The 23,048-nt window shown below is 38.5% G+C and overlaps 1 protein-coding gene across 5 annotated transcripts; it reads right to left on the reverse strand.

Moving 5' to 3' along the window:
• Positions 1 to 4,531: 4,531 nt before the first annotated feature.
• Positions 4,532 to 17,871, reverse strand: LOC148847794 (heat stress transcription factor A-4c-like). Of its 5 annotated transcripts, none has more exons than XM_088951148.1 (4): positions 16,673 to 17,871; positions 15,320 to 16,523; positions 12,017 to 12,063; positions 4,532 to 4,690 (listed from the first exon to the last, which is right to left on the reverse strand). In XM_088951148.1, exons 1-2 carry the CDS (start codon positions 16,886 to 16,888, stop codon positions 15,441 to 15,443), a joined length of 1,299 nt encoding a protein of 432 aa, XP_088807274.1. In that variant the 5' UTR covers positions 16,889 to 17,871; the 3' UTR covers positions 4,532 to 4,690; positions 12,017 to 12,063; positions 15,320 to 15,440. The 5 variants fall into 5 exon arrangements, with proteins under 5 accessions (XP_088807274.1, XP_088807276.1, XP_088807275.1 ...); XM_088951150.1 differs by having other exon boundaries at positions 12,017 to 12,100; XM_088951149.1 differs by having other exon boundaries at positions 12,017 to 12,112.
• Between the last annotated feature and the right edge of the window lie 5,177 nt (positions 17,872 to 23,048).

Below are 23,048 nucleotides of genomic sequence, written 5' to 3' on the forward strand. Positions count from 1 at the left end.
CTTTGAAAGCACAATTATAGCAAGTGGGCTCCATCTTAGTGAGGCAATCAGCAGAAAGAGCATAACAGGGGTTGGGCTTAAACACATGCATATAGAGCAAGTGACCATGCTACGATTGGGCGGTTGATGGACAGTCGGTGAAGAGGAGTCAGGCGGTGGATCCAGGTTTGGAGAGGGACCATATGGGTCAATCGAAGTGGGAGGTGGAGCACGGCTACCGAACTTACAGAGCACCAATAGGAGGAGCTGGTGGTGAGAATGCCGAGATGGGAGGAGGGTGGGCAGCAAACGAGAAATCCATCTCATCAAATACTACACTCCGGGAGATGTACATTCGACCAGAGGTGGGGTCAAGACACTTAAAGCCTTTGTGAAAGTCACTGTAGCCCAGAAAAATGTATTTACTGGAAGGAAACTACAACTTGGTGTGGGTAGTCGTTTAATCAAGTATACGACAATATGAAAGGCATCAAACCATCTGTTAGCTAGAGCAGAGGCCTTGGCCATGAGGGTAAGACCCATTTCAACGATATGCTTAGGATATGATATCTGAAAAACTTTTAACCAACCAACTGGAATCATAAACGTGATAACCAATCAGGTGTTATTTATCAAAATTATGGGTGGGTTTTGATTGATCAAAACTCTTTTTATACCATGTCTTTCCTGCATCATAGATTTTTCCTTTAAAAAAACCAATCTAGAGGCTAAATCATTTTTGTCTCTGGGTTGTGGGTCATTGGTTCAACCATTTGGGTTAAAATCATTTAACCTAATTTTTTTTTATGAAAATGATAAAAATTGGGATTTGACATTTAAAGAAAAAAAAAGAGGATTTTAAGCAAAAGGAATGGGGCAAGGCGTTGAACCAAATAACTAAGTGCAAAGTTATGGTTAACTTTATGTGTTTTGATGATAATAAATTCATTGAGAATATTAATATTGCATTAAGCTTACAGCTGATCTAAGAATATATTTTATTAAGTTATAATTTGTTAAACACTCCATGAAAAAAGAAAATGGAAGAATTGTTTGTGAGCAATTGATCATCATCTCACTCTCTCCAAAAAAAAAGTAGGAAGCTCTAGGGAAGAAAAATGACCAATATCCAAATGAGCAAAAGAGAAACCAAAGAAAGCTTTCTACATTATCTCAAGCATCAAATCCCTTGAGTCTAAGTGTCTTCTGTTTAGGTTTTTTATATGATCATTTGAAGTTGTGAATATTCAACTATTAAATTTTCTATAGTCAACTACCCTTGACAGCTGAGGGTAATGTCATCCTATAGTCAACTTGATAGGCGAAGCATCTAACTGCCTAGACATTATTCAATAATCGACTACTCATTTAGCATCTAAATGCCACTAAAAATGTTGTAGTCAATTAAAAAAGAAAAAAGATCCCCCCCCCCCCTCTCTCTCCTATTCTAATTGACCACTTCATTAAGAAAATGACAATTGGAAGGCATAACAGCTATTTCCAACTTTGGTATGCCATCTATCTTTCTAGGAACAAGGGAATCAAGCATTCTTAATGGTTAAAAAATGGTCACATGCTCTTAACCACCATAAATAAGTGGTTTTGGTTTAAAATCAACAAGAGCTTTCATTATATATACTATATAGTTAATTGAGAACAAGTTCTGCAAGAGTTCATTCATTTTAAAAGAGACTTGTAAGATTTATTAGTTTAAAAGTGAGAAAAACTGAATAACCTCCAGGCTTATATGTTTCTTATTGAATTATTTTAAATCTATTCATCGAGTTGAGAGTATGTGTTGATTTATCTCTTGCACTTAAATAATTAGATGTATATTCGTTTTATTTGCCTATTTGAGAGGCATTTACTTTGTATTTGAGCTTCACTATAATATCTAATTATAATATATGTTGTTCAAGGTTTAGACACTAGGAAAGGTTTTATTAGGACCTAGAAGACCAATCAAGATTTCATAGAAACCTATAAAATCTAGTGATTGAAGTAGAGCATACATCTAGAAAGTTCTACCAAATTAGGGTAGAACTTGGATGTCTGTTCAAGGTCTTGTAGACACCTAGGAAGTCCTACTAGCTATAACAACTTCATGGCGTCCAAGAAATTTAAATATTTTAATAGAAACTCTTAGGAGGTTGCGTGAGGAGAAAGCTTAGGCACCTAGGAGGTCCTATTCTATCTTTCTTTGTGATTTTTCTTATTCATACTTTAAGTTTTCATAGGCTCAGTTTAGAATGACTATAAATGCAAATATGTACAGTACAAATACATACAAAATAATACAAAATGTAAGGTTTTGCACTCTGCACATTTGTATTTGTACTCCTTCCAAACTGAGCCATAGTTACTTATTTGCATTTGTTAATTGTGTTACTTTGTTTAAGAAATTATTTGTTGCAGTTATTTGGCTTACTTGTTGAATCATTTTTATATAATTGCATCATCTAGCACTTGCACTAGGGGTTCTCATGGTTCAGTAACCGAACCGTGGGACATATTTTGGGAACCGAACTAGTACTACCAGTTTTTGGAAAACTGGTAATTAGAATCGAATCGAAGCCAATTGATTAATCGATTGACTAGTTTGGTTAACCATCGGTTCAATTCGTTGGTTTTTCGGTTTTTAAATCATTACAATATATTATAAAAATATATAAATATATAATAAAAATATAAATATATATAATATTATATTTTAAATAATATATAATATATTTTAAATATATATTGCATATTTATTAATTTATAATATATAAAATATAATATACATAAATATATAGAAATATATGTATTCTAGTTGGTTCAGTTAACCACCGGTTTTCTATATTGATTAACCAAAACCAAATCAGTACCTTCGGCTTTTTAAAAACACCAAACCGACCAGTTTGGTTAACTGATTTTTTCGTTCGATTTCGATCAGTTTTTTCGATTGGTTCAGTGTTTTGGTTTTTTTTTTTTTGCTCACCCCTAACTTGCACATACATAACCTTCACTTTGCTACATTTAATTTCAACCCTTCAAAAAGGCTTTGAAGTTTTGGTTGAAGTTTTCAATTATACCCAATTCATCCCCTTAGGTATGGGATCTGCTGACAATGATACATTGCTGCCCATGCGCATCCAGCTGTACATTGAGAATATCGGCATTTTAAAAATCTGTATGCGCAGTATACTATGACTTGGTTGTATGGATCAACAGATCAATTGCTCGATTCAAACAGTTTTAAACAAGTCAACGGTTTTTTATCAAATCCTGGGTCAAAATTGTGACTTGGTGATGGTTTGAACAGTTCAATCATCCCAGTCAAAAGTGGGTTAAAAATACTGTACAAAATAATCCAATAGGAATACCAAAAAAATAAGTAATCCAATATAGAAATTTCTTCCGAAAGGTAGTTGTATATCTCAATATGCAATAAAACCAAAAGCATAAATAATGTAGGACTCATAATATAAATAATAGTTTTAAATGCTTTTGAAACGTTACAGATATTTGTATATAATTTCAGTATTTCCTCCATTATAGGGAATGTTTGGAACCGTAGCCGTTTTTCAAAAAAATGGTGTCGCGTCAAATCTACATAGGCGTTTCAACAAATTCCCATGTATCTCATTGTTTGATTCAACCAATTATAAATTGGGCATACCTCGAAAATTGGGACCCAACCGATGCATGAAATGCCAAATTTAACGTTTCATGCATCGGTAAACAATTTTCCCCAACGGTTGACTGATGTATATCCTATGTGGTGCTTACCTATCAGCATATACATAAAAATGGTAATGAAAATCACCTTACCAAACAATATCTTGTTGCTCACTAACTATGTGGCTGAAGTGTTTTTTTTTTCTTTTTTTTTTGTGAAAAACGGGTCTTGAAAGCATGGGTTTTTTTTTCTTAAAATCAGTCCCAAAAAGCACCCACGCTTCCAAACACCATGATAATGTTGCCCAAATTTCAGATTGTTGTTAAAATAACATAAAATCAATAATAAAAATAAAATACACTATAGAATAGTAATAATATTAATAGAATAATTAAAGTTTAACCATAATTTTTGTCTAAATACTGAAATTTAAAAAAAAAATCCATGTAAAAATGGTTTGAGACTTTGAGTTACTAAATTTAAATTTTTTCGGTAGTTTAGGAGTAACTAAAAGGAAATTGATTTTTTTGGGGTCTCTCTAACGAGGGATTAAATTTGGATGGGTTTAAGGGATTCAATATGGTTTGGCACAAAAAGAGTGAAACTTCCCATCATTTCGTTCAATTTGTACTTTTTGCCCCATTTGCACTCATTGGTATTGCGAATTTTTCTAAATTGATACAAACTTTGCACCACCTTCCTCCAAGTTCAGTCCCAAACACATAATCTTCCTCCTACTTCCATTCTCTTCCGTATTATGTGGGTGCATCTAACTTCACATTTTGTTTTCTCACAAGCAAATACGACGGTCCAATCTCTTGGTTTCGTACGTTTTTGTTTGATTGATGAGGTTTATGCATCTTTGTTGTTTGTATTAAGTCCAAGAGTCAATGATGATTAGTGGTATTTCTGAAATTACATATTAGTAATCTGTGATTACAACATTCAGAGAAAACAAAATAAGACGGTCCAATCTGATGCAAAAGTAAACCAGATTTTACAGTCTGCCCATTTGCACTCCTATGCAAACTAATGCACATAAAATTTGCACTGCAAACAAATAGAGCAAATTACTTGACCAATAACTCCAAAATTTTAAACACAACCTATGAGTAAACAAATCAAATTCTTAGGTTTAACCAATGTAAAATGCCCAAACTATCCCTATCATTTTAAAATACAAAATACAAAAATATAAAAAATCAGAATATTCCAATTTTGACTTGTTTGCTCGTACATAAACTATGAACATACATTGTAACAATTTAATCCATCCAAGTACAATAGTTACAATTCTTCTCACCATTATATTTGTAGAGAAAATTGATGTGGGCCCCACAGCTGTGGTCCCATTCTGTCTGTAGGGTAGAATGTATCTAGTCATAGCTGATGGTCAATTTATTATTCCGTTATTCTGTAATTTACTTTTCAGTTTTATATTGTTATGTGTTATGATGTAAACACCAAGGGCGGATGTGTCCTTTCATGTAACTAGCATAACATATAAATATTAAATTGAAGTGGCGGCGGCAGAAAGAGATTCTGTTCTTCTACTCAAAACCTGTGTTCTAATGCTCTCTCACCACTCTTTCTCTTCTTTCTTCTTCACTTTCTCTTCTCTTCAAACCTGAAGTTTCTCAGTGATCAAGACTAATAGCAGTCTTGAACACCTACATGGTATCAGAGCCAAATTAGGGTTTCTCATGTGAGCCTAATACTAGCCGACCACATGAGAATCTCCTAGGACTGGAAGCTAAAAAGGAGGATTTCGCAGACTGATTCTTGGAGATCCTCAAAAGTGCTAGCAGCTATTGAAAGCTTGTTAGGGTTGCAGAGTGTTGGTGGTCAGGAAGGATCAGAGAAGACTAGGGTTTGGGTAACCCTAGAAGGCAGCGAACAATTTTTCCTTGTAAGTTATTTACTTTCTAAGAGAAGTTATATCAGAGAAGATAGGTTGGACCTATCTGGAGGGGGAGGCCAAACCATTCTAGGGTTTTCTCTCTTCGATTCACTAGGGTTTTACAGCAAACCCTACTGTTAGGCCAAACTGTCTCAACTTTGTTTCTCTCTGCTCTAGGGTTTGAAAGTGATCTTGCGGCAAGCCCTAGTGTTAGACTGAACCTTGTGATTTACCTAGAGTTGCCCTCAAGTTTATTGTTAGCATTGATCAGATTCTAGGGTTTCTTATTAACCCTACTACAAATCTATCTATACGGTACCGATTGGATTGTGCAACTGAATTGTTCACTTTAAAGACTGATTACAACCCTAACTTTGCCAAGCATATCAGACCTATTTTTAAGTTGTTTTTTAGAGTCCTAAGGGATTAGAGCTCTACGGACAGCTATTGTTGTGTTGGCTAGTTGGTTTCAAATCAGAATTACCCAGTTTTGTGCACATACACTGTGAATACAGATCAGGCCTATACTGTTTTTTATTGTGATTGTTAGTCTAAGTGCTGTTTTGAGACTTGACAGAAATGGAGTTTAAAAATCAGACAGAAGGTAGCCTTGGGAACATCAATTACGGTAGTGTTTCTGAGATGAGTGGTCAGATTACAACCGTAAAGTTTGATGGATCAAACTATTTGGAATGGGCCCAATCAGCCATGATGGCTATTGGTAAATTAACGTACCTCTTGGGAGATATGAAAGAACCTCCCAAGGGAGACCCGACATATACCAAGTGGATCCAAGAAAACTACTTGGTTATTGACATGGCTGTGTAATTCTATACAGCCTCATATTAGCCGGAATTACTTATGGGCAAAGACAACTAAGGAGATATGGGATGTTATAAAAGAAACTTATTCCCAACCCCTTAATGTTGCCAGAGCATATGAATTAAAATGTGAAGTGAAAAATCTTAAACAAGGAGAGGACCAGTTTCAGTATATTTCTCTACCTTGTAGTCCCTGTGGCATGAGATTGATCACTTAGAGACTCATGAGTGGGAGAGTCCCTTGTAGTCACTGTTTACTATTTACCATTTGTCTTTTGGTAGGGATAAAGTATCTATTGTTGATGGCTCCCTGGTTCCTATTTCTGAGAAGGGTGACATCAAGTTATCAGATACTATCTCCCTGTCATTTGTCTTGCATGTTCCTAAGCTTGATACTAACCTTCTTTCAGTCAGTAGTATTACCAAGCATATGAACTGCTCAGTAACCTTCTTCCTTGACCGATGTGTTTTTCAGGACTTAGAGACGAAGAAGGTGATTGGGACTGGTTGTGAGACGAATGGGATCTATCTACTCAAGGAGAGGTTCCGTCAGGAAGAGTCAGTAGAGAATATGTCTTTTGTTTCTCAGAGTGTGAGTCCGGTTATGCCAATTTGTCTTTTTGGTCTTTAAAGAGTCAGCTTCCAGCTTTATTTGAGTCTATTGAGTTGTCTCAGTTACAGTGTGAAAGTTGTGAGTTTGCTAAGCATTGTAGAAAGCCTTATTTATTGAGTAATAAAATGAGTGATAATTTTTTTTGATATTGTGCATACTGATGTTTAGGGGCCTTATCATATCCCTTCCATGGGTGGGTACAGATATTTCTTGTTATTTGTTGATGACCATACCCATTTTTCTTGGGTTTATCTCATGCGTTCACAAGATGAGGTACCTTCCCTGACCCAAAACTCTCACCAAATGATCCTAACCCAATTTGATGCCAAGATCAAAGTTCTCAGATCTAATAACACAAAAGAATACTTTGCTAAATCATTGACATCTTATCTTCTTCATCATAGGGTTATCCACCAGAGATCTTGCCCCCATACACCTCAGCAGAATGGAGTTGCCGAAAGGAAGAATAGGCACCGATGTAACCGTTTATGGTCACGTACCATTTTTTGTGATGTATAAATTTTTTTTGGCTAAGTACCTCGTTATTTGACCCGGTGGTGACATGTCTTGGTGATGAGCTACTTGGTGGCGAACTGCCTGGTGGCGAACTGCCTGGTGAACTGCCTGGTGGCGAACTGCTTGTGGCGAGCTCCTTGGTGGCGAACTGTCTGATGGCAAACTGCCTGGTGGCGAACTGCCTGGTGGTGAGCTCCCTAGTGGCGAATTGCCTGGTGAACTGCCTGGTGGTGAGCTCCCTACTAGGCGGCCTGTGACTTAGAGAATGGTGGAGCTCCCTGGTGCAGCGCAACCCAACTGCCCTCTGCATGAGGTGGTCTTCTTTCCTTTATAGGTAGTGGGAGCTGAGAGACCTGCGAGAACTCCATCTTTTCCTCCTCTTTGTAGGCGGCGGGAGCTGAGGGACTACGAGAACTGAATCAGAGGACCCGGGGGTGTTTTTCTGGCGGGGGCTCTCCGACGCTTAAGTTAGCACTCTGATTGTAGAGAGCTTTGAAGATGATATTGGAGAAACGAGAGAGCTAGAGAGCAGGAATTACCTCCATTTTTTCCTTCCTTCATTTTTTCCCCATCCTCCCCCCATTTGGGGGGTGAGGTCTTTATATACCGGAGTCCTTGCGGGTTAGGTGGGTTGAAAGCCTCCAAACGGTAAGACTCGTCACATCACGTCAGAACCGGGGTACGGTGGTGAACTCTTCGAGGTCATCAGGTTGGCGCTTGTGTCAAGCGGCCAGGTTGTCAGGGCAGTGCCTGCGTCAGTCGACGGGTTGGTGTCTGGGCCAGGTTGTCAGGTCGGAGCCTGTGTCAGTCAGCGGGTCAGTGTTTGGGCCAGGTCGTCAGGTCAGCGCCCGTGTCAATCAGCGGGTCGGTGTCTAGGCTAGGTCGTCAAGCAGGAGATCTTCCTACGATACATCAAACTACTCCTGTACTGAGCTACCCTACAAGTGGCGAGCTGCTTAGTGGCGAGCTGCCTAGTGGCGAGCTGCCTATGCAATGCCGAGTTGTCTAAGTTGCCAGGCTATGAGGGTGAGCTGCCTGTGGTGAGCTGCCAATGGCGAGCTGCTTGTGGCTAGCCACCTGTGGCGAACTGCCTATGGGGAGCTGCCCGTGGCCAGCTGCTTGTGGCCAGCTGCCTGTGGCAAGCTGCTTATGGCGAGTTGCCTATGGTGAGCTGCCTATGGCGAGCTGCCTGTGGCAAGCTGCCTGTGGCGAGCTGCCAATGGCAAGCTGCCTGTGGCGAGCTGCTTATGGCGAGCTGCCTGAGGAGCTGCCCGTGATGAGCTGTCAAGAGGCCATACTTAGTTGGCATGAGGTACCATGTGTCACAATTCCAATGGAGGGCCAAATCTGTCATCATCAGGCACATTTTGGAAGTGGCTAGAAGTCTCATGTTTACTTCCAATGTTCCTATCCGCTTCTGGGGTGATACTATCATCACGGCGGTATACCTTATTAATCGAATTCCTTCCAAGGTCCTTGATATGAGATCTCCTTTTTCCCTTCTACACCCACGTGATGACTTGTTTTCTATTCTTCTTAAGACATTCGGTTGTACCTGCTTTGTTCAGCTTCTCGGACCCCATCACTCCAAGTTCGAATCCAAAACCTCCAAATGCACATTCCTTGGTTATGCACAAACTCAAAAGGGTTATTGTTGTTATGATCCAGTCTCAATGAGGAAGTTTGTCTCCATGGATGTCACTTTCTTTGAGGGGACACCCTATTATACTCGGATTTCCCCTTAGGGGGAGAGCAATGAGAGTGGGGGTTTGAGTCCTTGTCTTCAAGGGGAGAGAAGTGAGAGTGGGGTAGTTCCTTTACCTATTCCATTGGGTGATGAGAGCTGCAATGGTGAGGGTGGTTAGAGGGATTAGGAGTTGAGGGAGAGTTGCAATGGTGATGGTGGTCAGAGGGATCAGGAGTTGAGAGTCTATCACAGGCGGTGCAGGCAGGTTGATCCTGATCATCAGCAGTCCAGGCCAGCTCCAATCTCATCTGCAACTCCAGGTTCAGGTACTATAGTCCTAGGGCCCATAGAGGCTTCCTCTATTGTTGCCATTTCACCTCCTACAAATGATCTTGACCTTCCGATTGCAGTCCGTAAAGGGAAACGACATTGTACCACATCTATAGCCCACTGTATTTCCCATTTTTTATCATATGATTGCCTATCTCCTACCTACAGGTCCTATCTTAATTCCATTTCCAATGTCCCTATTCCAAGAACAGTACAAGAATCCATATCCGTCCCAGAATGGAAAGATGCAATGCAAATTGAGATGGATGCCCTGTTGAAAAACAACACCTGGGAGGTAGTTGATCTACCCAAATGACAGAAACCAGTTGGATGTAGATGGGTATTTACGGTGAAGCATAATGCAGATGGATCTATTGAAAAGTATAAAACTCAGTTAGTTGCAAGAGGGTTTACACAGACTTATGGCATAGATTACTTGGAGACCTTTGCCCCGGTAGCCAAGATGACCACTATTCGAGTCCTATTATCCCTTGCAACAAGTCACACTTGGCCTTTACACCAAATGGACGTGAAAAATGCTTTTCTGAATGGAGATCCTGTAGGAAGAAGTTTACATGTGTTTGCCTCCTGGATTATATGATGCAGAAATAGGTAAGAAGATCTGCTGGCTCAACAAGGCTTTGTATGATTTGAAACAGTCACCTAGGGCTTGGTTCGATAGATTCAGACTAGCCATTGTGAAGTTTGGTTATGTACAGAACCAGTCAGATCATACTCTATTCATCAAGAGGATTGAGTCCTCCTTGACACTACTAGCAGTATATGTTGATGATATTGTGATCACAGGGAATGATAGCCATGAAATTGAATCACTTAAACAACTCCTTCATCAAGAATTTGAGGTGAAAGACCTTGGTGTACTCCGGTATTTTTTGGGTATTAAGGTTGCTAGATCCAAACAGTGGATCTTTATCTCTCAAATGAAATATATCCTAGACCTGTTGGCAAAAACTGGAAAGTTAGGTGTCAAGCCTACAGATACACCAATTGAACAAAACCACAAGATTAGTACAAAGAGTGGGGAGTTTCTTGAAGACAAAGTTATATTCCAACAATTGGTAAGAAAGCTCTTATATCTCTACCTCACTTGGCCAAATATTACTTATGATGTTAGTGTTGTCAATCAGTACATGCATTCTCCCAGAACCACACATCTTCTTGTGGTAAAAAGAATCTTATATCTCTGCCCGAGTAAGGGTATACTGTTCAAGAACAATAACCACATGAAGGTGGAGATCTATACGGATGCTGATTGGGCTGGGAGTGTTGATGACAAAAGGTCTACCTCAAGATATTGTGCCATTATGGGAGGAAACCTTGTCTCCTAGAGAAATAAAAAACAATGTGTTATCTCCCGATCAAGTGCTGAAGCAAAGTACAGGTCCATGGCCAACGGAGTGGTTGAAATCCTATGGCTAAGATCTCTACTTGAGGAGTTGGGTATTGAGTATGAGAAGCCCCTGATGCTATATTGTGATAATCAAACAGCCATTAATATAGCACATAATCCAGTGCAGCATGACAGAACCAAACACATTGAAATTGACCGCCATTTTGTACGAGAGAAAGTCTCATCTCAAAAAGTATGCCTCACTTACATTACATCCAATATGCAACTAGCAAACATCCTCACTAAAATCGTATCAAGAAAGAAGCTAGAAGCAGATCTATTCAAGTTGAGAATGATCAACATTTACTCCCAACTTGAGGGGGAGTGTAAAGAACATTGATGTGGGCCCCATAGTTGTGGTCTCACTCTGTCCGTAGGGTAGAATGTATCTAGTCATAGCTGATGGTCAATTTATTATTCTGTTATTCTATTATTTACTTTTCAATTTTATATTGTTATGTGTTATGATGTAAACACCAAAGGGCTGATGTGTCCTTTCATGTAACTAGCATAACATATAAATATTAAATTGAAGTGGCAACGGCAAAATATTGAGATTCTATTCTACTCAAAACCCGTGTTCTACTGCTCTCTCACCACTCTTTCTCCTCTTTCTTCTTCACTTTCTCTTCTCTTCAAACCTGAAGTTTCTCAATGATCAAGACTCATAGTAGTCTTGAACACCTACAATATTAATCCCTTGGTCATACTTTCTATCAGTTTCCTACTTCAGGTAATAATCTTTTGCTCATAGGAACTAAGCAATAGAGTTGAAAATGATGAACTTTATGGTACTTTCCGTTGGCAGAATTAAAATTTGGCCAGTTGATATATATGAAACCTTGCAATCATCCATTCAAGATTAAGGCAGGACTACATGAACTTTTACACGATATGAAGATAAAACAATGCATCTTCTTTAAGCAGCTAAAGCTATGTTTGGTTTGAGGAAAAAGTAGGGAAAGGAAAGGAAAGTTAGGGAAACCTTCACAAATCTTGTATAGGTTTCCCTACCTTTTCTTTCTTTTCCCTACTTTTTCCTTCAAACCAAACATAGCCTAAAGGTGCATTGCTAGGAATAAGAAAGAAAGAGCTTACATGCAACTGTCTCCCCAAATCTGAGGTAATTTGTAGCCAAAATGGATCTGATAAGTGGATGCAAAATCACGTATTTAGCTGAATCTGCAGGTCTCTCTAAAGTTCAAGCCACAGAAAAAAAAAAAAAAAAAAACATAGTAACACCAACTCCTTTTGTGCATATCAATGATAGAATTTAGCATGGGAAAAAGAATGGATGAAAATAAACTCATCAATTTCAAAGGTTTTATTGCAAAATGGCAAAACCAAGTAGGGAGGTTAAATAGCTAAAGAATAAAACTGTTATAGAAAAAATTCTTTCCAACTACATCAGTATCTTATTCAAATTAGACTTCATAAGACATGGAATATATGTGCTCGGGTTAGTTTGCCACTCTTAACATATGCCTAAAGAATCCTTTTGAGTCAAATGCATTGTGATTTTAGTGACATTCTTCTTGTGATTTTGTCAATTCACTCACTTTGAAAGTGTGAAAACATGTGGTTGAGTCAGAGAGGTGCTACTTTGTGCAAAAAATACTGCAGGCTAGGTCTATCTAAGTCCACCTCTCCCAAGACCCCATATAGCTAGCTGGGCAAACGTTGGGTAATGGCCAATTGTGATAAACAACAATGGACTGATTGCAAACTTCTAGCAAAACAACTAGAAATCAAATGGCACTACCATGCTATTCGTACAGTAGTGGATCAGGGTATGCAACGAGCAGAAGTCATGATAAACAACAATGGACTGATTGCAAACTTCTAGCAAAACAACTAGAAATCAAATGGCACTACCAATTAGTGGCTTAAATGTAAAGAAGACAAGGACTGGGAAAAGGGGCTTGCCTACTATGGATCCCACACTACACCCCCATGGGTCCCATACTACCCTCCCCCCCCCCAAAAAAAAAATAAATAAATAAATAAATAAAGTGAACTGAAAATCTACAATTTTAATTACTAATGCTATGTTCGGTTTGAAGGAAAAATTAGGGAAAAGAAGGGAAAGGTAGGGAAATCTTTACAAAACTAGTGTAGGTTTCCCTACCTTTCCCTTCTTTTCCCTACTTTTTCCTTCAAACCAAACATAGCCTTAGGGAATGCCCCTTAGTTGACCTATGCCTGTTTGAAAAGCTTCAGCTATCCCTGTCTTTCTTTGATAAAGAACTGATACAGTCCTTATAAGCTTCCTCCTCCAAATGAAATTTAATGGGGTCCATAGAGACCATGTCTTCATCCATAGTATCCCCCAAAAAAAGTTGGATAATATGAAGAGAAAAACACGGGCCTCAATACCATATTCCACTCTTGAAAACAAGTAAATACAAGTATTCTCCCACCTCTGAAAAAGGAAAGACAAAGAGCCATGCAGGTGATCATATAGCAATAGTGCATAAAATAAAAGTGCATTTCTTCTAGCAGTATTTCAGAGCTTAATAGCATAGAAAGAGAGGCTACCTACACAAAAGATGACTTCTGTTCTGCAAGTCAATTTAAATAAGCTGGATTTTCAAAGCCTAACCTAACTCAATGGTGTAAAGCACCCACCAAACCCTAGTGGGAGTAGTTGGTTTTGAGTTCATCCTCACCAGCTTGCAGGGCCAGACAAATAAATAATAAAAACTGAGCATGAAAGTAGAAATACAAAGCTGTTTGCTACTGTTTAATAAGAACAACAAACAATATAGCCAGCTAACTTGCTGGTAAGGTCTCTGGCTGGTTGTAGCACTAGAAGAAACTTGGGATCAAATAGAAAGTTGTTTGTTACTGTTTAATAAGAACAACGAACAATTTTGCCAGCTAACTTCCTGGTAAGATCTCTGGCTTGTTGTAGAAGTAGCAGAGACCTCGGATCAAATCCTGCCTTCACTGGGGTTAGGGGGGGTCTTGGGGTTTTGGGGGAGGGCTATCCCCATTTTGTAGACCATTTTCCTATGAAAATAAGTAAAAAAAAAAAAGAAACAATAATTTAATAGCCAATATAAACTGTGAATACTGACAGTGTAACTGACACTAAATATGAACAACTGAAATCCTTTTCAATGAGAAATCTAGCAATGATGGATCTATCCTATGAAAGTTAATTAACTTATAATTCATTTTCGTTATATCATTCTTATCTTACTCAAGAGGATTGACACAAGACAAGGGTCTAAAATTTCTAAAAAACATAAGACATCCTCCACGGATCTTCCTCTAGAAAATAAAACCAAACAAATAAGTTACCACATTCCCCTCCCACAGCCACCTTATCCATACCACGGTCTGGTAAATTCCACCTTTACCAGACCAGAATAATCTATATTAAATTAGGAACAGACATGTACTATGTCAGGCAGATATGAAGTTTCAGACACCCTTAAAACCAAAGTATGATAGTCATAGAATTTATTTGAGATACCATGATTTATTTTTAAGCAATATAGCACATCATTACTAAGATAATGTATTTGGCTAAGCTTCTGCTTGACTAAATTTAATTAAGCCATACTCCAACTATTTTGGACAGGCTACAAGAATCCTGCTATGCAATTCGTTTTGTCTGGGTTCATCTCCTCAATCCAGTTGTTAAGCCCTTTCCTAGTGCTTCAATTAGCATCCTTCTTGGCCTTCTAGTCGTCTTAAAAGAGCCTTAATCTTGGACCTTGGAGGAGTATTTTCTTATCATATGACCTATTGGATATTGGAGCTAACCCTAGGTTCCCATGTATCCTTAAGTTTCTAGTTTTTCCCTTCCTACAATTTCAATAAGTCCATTAACCCATTCTTAATGTTAAAGCTGACCATAGAGGTACCTCCAAAACAAAATATGGCAGAAGCATGTAAACAATTGTATACAATAAATAAAAGATGCATGCAAGAGTATACTACTTCGCATTTTATTCGTCTCACAAACATATGAATGTGTCTTTCCTTCACAATAAATTCCCTATAGTTTCACCAATGCAACGATTACATTGTAGAAACTATACAATGAACATAATGCTTTCTCCAGTCACAGAGGTGGTCATTGTGTCTAGCTTCAGGTACATATATCTTTTAGTAAATCCCGAAATGGAATTACATGGCATCAGGAAAAAAGCATGAGAATAAAGTATTAATGGTTATATATGTTAATGCTTCATTTATAATGGGACACAAGTAAATCAAGTGATTGCTGATAACCATTTATTAGAAAACATAATAAATTGAAAAAATAATGAACAAGGGAACGTTAGTGCAGTGTGCGAACCTAATTGACAAGCATCCAAGATTCACAAGAATGATAAGCTCAAAACATGAATATCTGTCTATATATAAACAAGACAGAAACAAGCATACCTCTACATCAAGTTAACAATACACCCAGCTCCTGTGACATGAAAAAAGTTGGAATAAAAAACCAACCAACATTATGTTCTTTCGGCTGGAATAAGTTAGCCTATCTGTTCTGTAAGGTTATCTACATTCTTATCTTTATGTTCCACCAAAGTATCCCATTATCAGCTGGCTTATTTTCAATCTTTCTGACATCAGCATCCCTCCTTTCTGACTGTACCTCCTGTGTATCAGATGAACCAGGAGTCTCAGTAAGAAACTGCTCCCAGAATAAATCATTCACCCCTGTTGGCTGTGCAGCAGTCATGCTTCCTGTCACCCGTTCTGTAGATGCCTGAACCTCAGAAGCAGCAGCAGGCTTGGAATTCATATCAATTCCAGGAGCTCTTGACCGTGTATCTGCATTAAACTGAACAGAAGAAATAACCATGCTTTCCCCATGACTTGTAGATCCTGCCAATTCTGGAGATGAATGAATATCTCTAGAATGAGGTGAAGATTGACATAATTCGGGGGACTCTGTCTGCATATTTATGTCTGGGTCTCCAGATGATGCATGCATTTCTGTAAGAACAACTGTAGAAGGTTGCATAGCCACTCCAACAGGGGACATTTCCTCCCCTGAAGCTTGGCCAACCCCATTTAGAAAGGTTTCCCAAGAATTTAACGATGATTCCAAGTTTTCAAATGGCTCTATGTTTATTACTGGCATAGATACAGCATCAGGTCTCTCCCTCTGGAAGGTCACCACTTGGTTCTCCTCTATGTCCGCTTCACCATATAAGTAATCAAGCTTCGGCAACCTTCTTTTCTTATTATAGTTTTCTGAATCTTTCATGAGATTTGAAGCAACCCCAGGTTTCTGCAGGACTTGACACAAGAAAGCCATCATTTGCCGCTGGCGTTGTTGCAACTGATGCAATTTTTGCTCCAAGGACTGCATTTGTGACTCAATCCCTTGCTGCTCCTGTGTATGCCTCTGTAGGTCCAAAATAAGTTTGCTCTTTTCATGCTTCAACTTTTCAATTTCCTCTTCAAGCTCTTGCCTTTCTGATTCAGTTAATCCAGTAGAATTTCCATGTTGATTCTGTTGGGAATGGCTGTGAATTGGCTTGCGTCTATGGATATTCTTCAAAAGGTGTCTTTGGCCTCTTATAAAATCCTCGTTCCCAAATTCCCATTGATCAGGATCAATTTTTCTAAAACCCTGGTTGAAAAGGGAATACAGTTGAATTTAAACAAGAGGAATAACTAGATCGAAAAGGAAAACCTTTGATTTGAAAAGAAGAGGAAATAAGCAACAGAACCCAGGGAACGCTAACCCAAATTAAACAAAACATACTTCGACATACTTACATACGTATTGAGCTGCCTAACGAAGCTGGAGAAATTGTTATGCTTGAAGTACTTGGGCAACAAATCCCTTGCAAATTCTGGCGGATTCCACACTACGAAACTGTTGCCATTTTCACTCCATGAGACAATAGAGTTGGTGGGTAGATCATCCACCATTTCATATGTCTTCGTAAGAAAAGGAGGCGGCGCACTGGAGCTGCCCTGAGACCCATCCATCCTAAATTCAAACCCCTAAACTCAACCTCCAAAATCCAAAAACCAACAAGATAATACCATCTCCAACCTCCCAACGAAAATTTCACCCAAAATAATCAAACTCCCAACCTTCTTACCTCCCCAACATCAACACGATGAACCAGTAGCCGCTTATTTCTCACCAAAGCAATCTAATCCAATCAACCAAAGCCTTCAACAATGGATCTGAACAATAACAAATAAAACCAGGTCACAGAACTCAAGAATCTCATTAATTTCCCAAATAACGGAAATTAAGTAATCGAAAACTTCAGATCAGCGAGTTCTGCCTTCGAGAAAACAAAATCCACCTGAAATTACAGTTAAAAAAACCAGTTCGTCAGAATTGAAACCCTAACCACCTTGTCTTCATCACAGCAGTTCTGCCATAATTCAAACCAGACAGCCAACTTTCTCTACCCGTTTTTTCGTTGACCAACTCAACACTCAGAAAGCCGCCAGAGAATAGTCATTGAAACAGTAAAGTTGGTCAAAATGAAAGGCAGAAACCACCTCAGAAGCTTCCAGTATAACAAATAGACAAAAATAGAAGAAGAAAATCCAAAAGAAAAACAACGAAACACAGTAACCAAAACACCGTTGCCTTTTCACAGAGAGGCAAAAAAGATTAAAGATCCGCTCTTTTCTCTGGCTAACCTCGAAAACAACGAGGATACAAAGAGAAAGAGGTCAACTGGTCATGGCACCCTCTCCGCCATGAAAGGCAAAAGTGAATTTGCAAAGGAGCTCCGAAGTCGAGGACCCCGACTGCTGAGACTCCGAAGCAACTCTCTCTCTCTCTCTCTTCGCGGGCTTTATCCTAATCAAGGTATCGATGACTCAAAGTCAGAGTAAACGAGCTTCCCTGATCTGTAGTGATCTGTAGTCTCTAATAGACGCTCGGAAGCAAAATTACCACTCCCTCTCTGTCTCTCTCTCTCTGGGAGTTGGTAAGGAAACATCATTTACTTGACAAGTGGCAAAGCCTTAAGAAGGCTGAGGCTGGAGGCTCTTCGGTTCAAACATCAAACTTGGTGTCTGGACTCTGGTCTCCGGATCAGAGAAAGAAGACACCACCACCAAGCCGATTCTTTCTGTTCCCATTTTGGGTTCGATTCGGATCGTTTCGGGTTTGTTTGGCCAGCTCTGGGTGGGCTGTTTCATTCTTGAGTTGGGTTGGGTACGTGGGTAATGGGTTAGCCCTGGCCCCTGGCATCAAGCAAAGAAGGAACGCTGTTACGCTGATGGGAATGGATGTCATCGGGTCGGTTTTAGTGGTAAACCTGCAATGACCCGCCATAATCATGGTTGTGATTGGGTTCAGACTAAGGCAAAGCGGTGCTGAACTCGACCCGTTGGCGGGTATTATTGTCGAATACTTGGGTTAAATACTCTCTTATACTTATCGGGGTTTGGTCGGGACAACAAAGTGCTTATCACTTCGGTTTGGCTTTGGATCAACCAACCCTGACACGTTGGTATCCGTACTGATGGAGTTGAACCTGTATCCAACTACTTCCATGAGACTGTAATGCTCTGGAATCTAACTGTTTGGTGAGAGAGAGCAATTGAATCCAGACTTCCTCCTCACCGCTGTGGATTGGGTCCCTGATCCGTTTATTTTTCCCTATGGAGTTGGAATTGTATCCTCCTTTGTCGTTTGATATTTGGTGAGATAGAATTGGATTCAGATTTCCTCTAGAATCCTTCTCTCAACCACTTAGTGGTGCATTGGCATACAAAGAAATGTTTCAAATGTGTGAATGCAAGGTACTGTGATGGGCCTAAAGAGAAAATCCAAAGTGAATAGAATTCCATGAAATTAGCTGATTTTTTGGCTATTCATGAGGTTATGATTTAAACACAAATAATTTAATCATAGATATCACATTTAACAAAATAGAATGGTGAAATAGGACTCATATAGCTGATCCAAATATTAGGGATAAGGTTTAGACGATGATGATTTACAATTCATTGATTCTGACTCTAATGTTTTCCTTTGGATCACTAATTTTTTATGATTTTTAATGGCATATTTTATTCAGTATTCAGTACTTTTGCTTACTTTTACTATTTATTCTGTCTTTAAGCAATATTTGTGCAGTGGGTCTTAACCTGCAGCACATAAATAGACCTGGCTAACCTCTCCAAATTATTATTTTCTAGATGCTTTCTCCATAAGGTAATGCTCTTCAAACAAATGGAAGTGGTACTTGGACCTGAAATTCATTATAATCATGAAAAAGAAAAGGCTATAACCGTTAATGATGAAATGAAAAGTAAAATAACTGATAAAAGTGAAAAGTAAGATGGAGAAATACCCATATACACAAATGTTATTCCTTTGTTTTCTATGCCACGAATGGATGGAGTATACTTTTAGGTAAAATGTAGGAAAAATAATTAAATTAGAAGCAATAAATATTGAGAGGCTTTTTTATTATTTTTTTGGGAATTCTTATAATATATCTTCATCTACAATTTTCTTATTTGTCATTCTATATATGAACACAACAAGAACATTACTATATTTATTTTGTTTTCAAGGCTCATCATCTTGAGTGCAAATTCAAATATGTAAAGTGCAAAATCTTGTATTTTGTGTTCTTAAACTTTACATTTGTAGCTAAGTGAGGGGTAGTGTAGTTGGTGTGTTGGACGAATTGTCCTATGAGGTGGTGCGGTTTGGAATCCCATTTCTCTAAGAAAATAGCCGGTGATGTGATGTTGTACTGTTCACTTAAAAGAGTAACAATCCCTATGGGTGATCAGTCACTGATTACTACCAAAAAAAACTTTAAAATTTGTAGTGTACATATTTGTTTTTGCTCTCCTTCCAAACTAAGCCCTAAGAGCAATTTTACATTTCAAAAATATCATCATTATCGTCTAAGCCTCATCTCAACTATATACAGCCGGTTACATGAATCTCATTTTGCCATTCCCTTTTGTTTAGTGTCATCTCCGTTGTTAAATTGTTAATACTCAAATAATTTCTTACTACTTCAAACCATATCCTTTTTTATCCCTAGTCCTTTTGCCCCCTTTAACTTGCAACAACTTTTTATGTGTTGTAAACAGTCTTTTATGCACATGACCAAATCATATCTTATCCTACTTTCTGTTAGTTTATCCCTTATTAGAGTTATTCTTAGATTCCTTTGAATGATTTCATTTCCAATTTTATCCTTTCTAGTTTTTCCATTCATTTGTCTCACCCCGCCCGGTTGACATTCCTAAAATTGAGCCTAAAGCTGAATTTGGAAGGAGTGCAAATACAAATATGTATAGTGCAAAACCTTGTATTTTTGTATTTGTACTCTTTCCAAACCAAGCCTAAGTTGTGCTTGGTTGCAATGCAAATAATTTTGCACTGATGCAAAACCATGGCAGTGCAAATGATTTGAGTATAAATTCTTACCTATTTTTGTTCCAAAGTTTAGCTTATTATGTATGATTGTAGTACAAATGAAGTAAATTAAGATATGAAGCAAAATAAGTTAAAACCCAAAATAAAACTAAACATTAATTCACATGTTTTTTTTTTTTTTTTACATTTGCACTCCCACGCATTTTTATTAGTGCTAGCTTATTTTGTTTGGTTGCAGTATAAATGAAGTAAATTAGGACATGAAGTAGAATCAAGTAAAATCCAAAATAAAATTAAACAAGAATTTGCATTTTTTTACATTTGCATTCCCATATATTTGTTCTAGTGCAAATAAATTTGCACTGCAACCAAGCACAGCCTAAGGAACAAATGATGTTCAAATGTTGGTTATTGTGCACTCTTTCCATAAAAAGCATTGCTCATTGTCTTTCTACCTTGAGACTGAACTGGTTGAGGTGTTTGAGATTCTAGACTAATGAAGTAATTGTCTTCTACCTTTAGATCTAAGCACATTCTTGTCTAGTTAGTTCTTTGCTTTCAGTCATTGTTTCCTTCTATCATACTCTTTTTTTCTTTGAAGATAATCAGTTCAGTCTCAAGGTAGAAGACAATGAACAATGTCTTATTTGAAGGGTAATTTTGATGTTTTCAATAGATAATTGATGGTCTTAATGATAGGGACCAACTTGACACTTTTTGAAAGTTTAAGTACTGCAATGACATGTTTGAAAGTTCAGGTACTAACTTGACACTACCCCTAAAAACAAGTAACCTATCTAAGAGGGCTTTTTCAAGACGAGAGTGAGAGCTATCTAACTTATTCATAAGCCGAGTAGTCCGATGGGTGGGCCCATCCCAATCTGTTTTTTATCAAGCTTGGATAAAGTTTTGGACATGTGGGTTTGTACTTTCTCAAATAAGTCCGACTCAATAATATTATATATAATAAAAATATAATATGTATTATATTATGACACATTATTAACAATAAGTATATAATTAATATTATGACAAATAGGCACCCTATACTTTAAGTTGAGTGCCAATTTAGTACCCAAACTTTGAAATTTGACAATCTAGTACTCAAACTTTTGAAATGCGACAATCTAGTATCTACCGTTAATGGACCGTCAGTTATGTATATCACATGACCTCATGTTTGATTTAAGACTTTTGGAAATGCCAAAATTATCCTTGAAAATAAAACACATTGTTCATCATCTTCTTTCTCAAGAAAATGAAAAAGAGCCCAAGTCAAGTTCTCAACAATCCAGTTCAAGCCATCTGATGAAAACACAAGAGCTAGGGCTGCCGCTGGCTGCCACCATGGTTAGAGGGAGGGGTGGTGTTCTCAATTCACCACCGTAGCTGCTACCATGGCCCACATTTGACGCTCCTGATCAAGAGAGAAAAAGAGAACTACGATGGAGGCGGAACAGAAACTGTGGAAGAGGAGAGAGAAAAAAGGGTGCTCATTGGAATAAACACGAGAGAGACTTGTTATTGAGCTTCCCATGGCACATTTGTAATCAATAGCTCCTTTAACTACTCAAATGTGCAACGGTGAGACACGGCTTGCTTTCCCTCATCCTGCTGCTGCTACTGTTGTTTCATGAGAGATGTTTCATGATTATCACTTTCACTAACATTTGAGTTTCTTCTATTACTTTTGGCCTTAGAAACAAGTACCCTTGAAGAAACTGTTTCAATTACACTAATTGAACACTTACAACTACACAATAACGGTGTGATTATAAGTGGGTATTTGATGAATTTGGAAGCTCTAGACCATTGACCATGCTTACTCTTATAAGTGAAACTCCTTTTCTTTTTGTTTTGTGTGCTTGTGTCTCGTACACCTTTATAAGTTTCAATCCGTGGAGAGAAAGATGAGTATTGTTCTTCCACTTCCAAATTTGATGGAAGCCGGACTAAACCATTCTTCTTCCATGGCCCAACGAGGAAGTTCATGGAAGACTGAATGGGGGGTTTGCATGTTTGTGTTTAAAGTTGTAGGATCATGAGTGCACTGTGGATATCATCTAACAACCATGGTTTTTAAAAACGAATCGGTGACTGAACCGGTTAGGGGTTTGGTTACTGGTTTGAATGGTCTGACAATTCGACCCGAACGACCGGCCCATTCTGACAAAAAAAATAAAAAAATTTAAAAAATTAGAAAATAGTCAAAACCGTTCGAATGGTTAATTGGCCGATTCAATGGTTTGCTGATCAAAATCAACGGTTTTGGAGAAAAAGCGGTTTTGGAGGAAAACAGAACCAATTAGGTGACCGGTTCCTAGTTTTTCCAATCCAACCGTCCGGTCTGGTCCGGTTTTGAAAACCATGCCAACAACGTCGATTGTAGCTCCAACACTTTTGAGTTTACCATTTGTGTTTGCGTTTGCTGGGATGGGTTGCCCGAGTGTTTTGCGTGACTATAGGTGCTCTAGTCACATTCTATTCCTACAATCTGCTCTCCCTGGTGCTCAAACACCATTGATGGAGCGCAATCCGGCCGGTCTTAGCTGTCAACGATTTCGCCTCTGACTGGAGCGACGGGGAGCCTGAAACGGAAAAGATGAGGAAACTCCGGGGGAACCCGATGAGATAACTCCGAAGCTCAAGTTAGTACTCTCAAAGGCAAAGTATAGACCAAATGGCGTAAAGTTCACATACCTTGTTGTTGGGGGTAGAGGGCCTTTTATAACCACTTCGCGCACTCGCTCCGAAGCCCTTGTCAGGTCG

This window comes from Nelumbo lutea, chromosome 6 (genome assembly GCF_056320005.1).
Source record: "Nelumbo lutea isolate HS-2025 chromosome 6, American lotus-T2T, whole genome shotgun sequence".
Classification (NCBI taxonomy): domain Eukaryota; kingdom Viridiplantae; phylum Streptophyta; class Magnoliopsida; order Proteales; family Nelumbonaceae; genus Nelumbo; species Nelumbo lutea.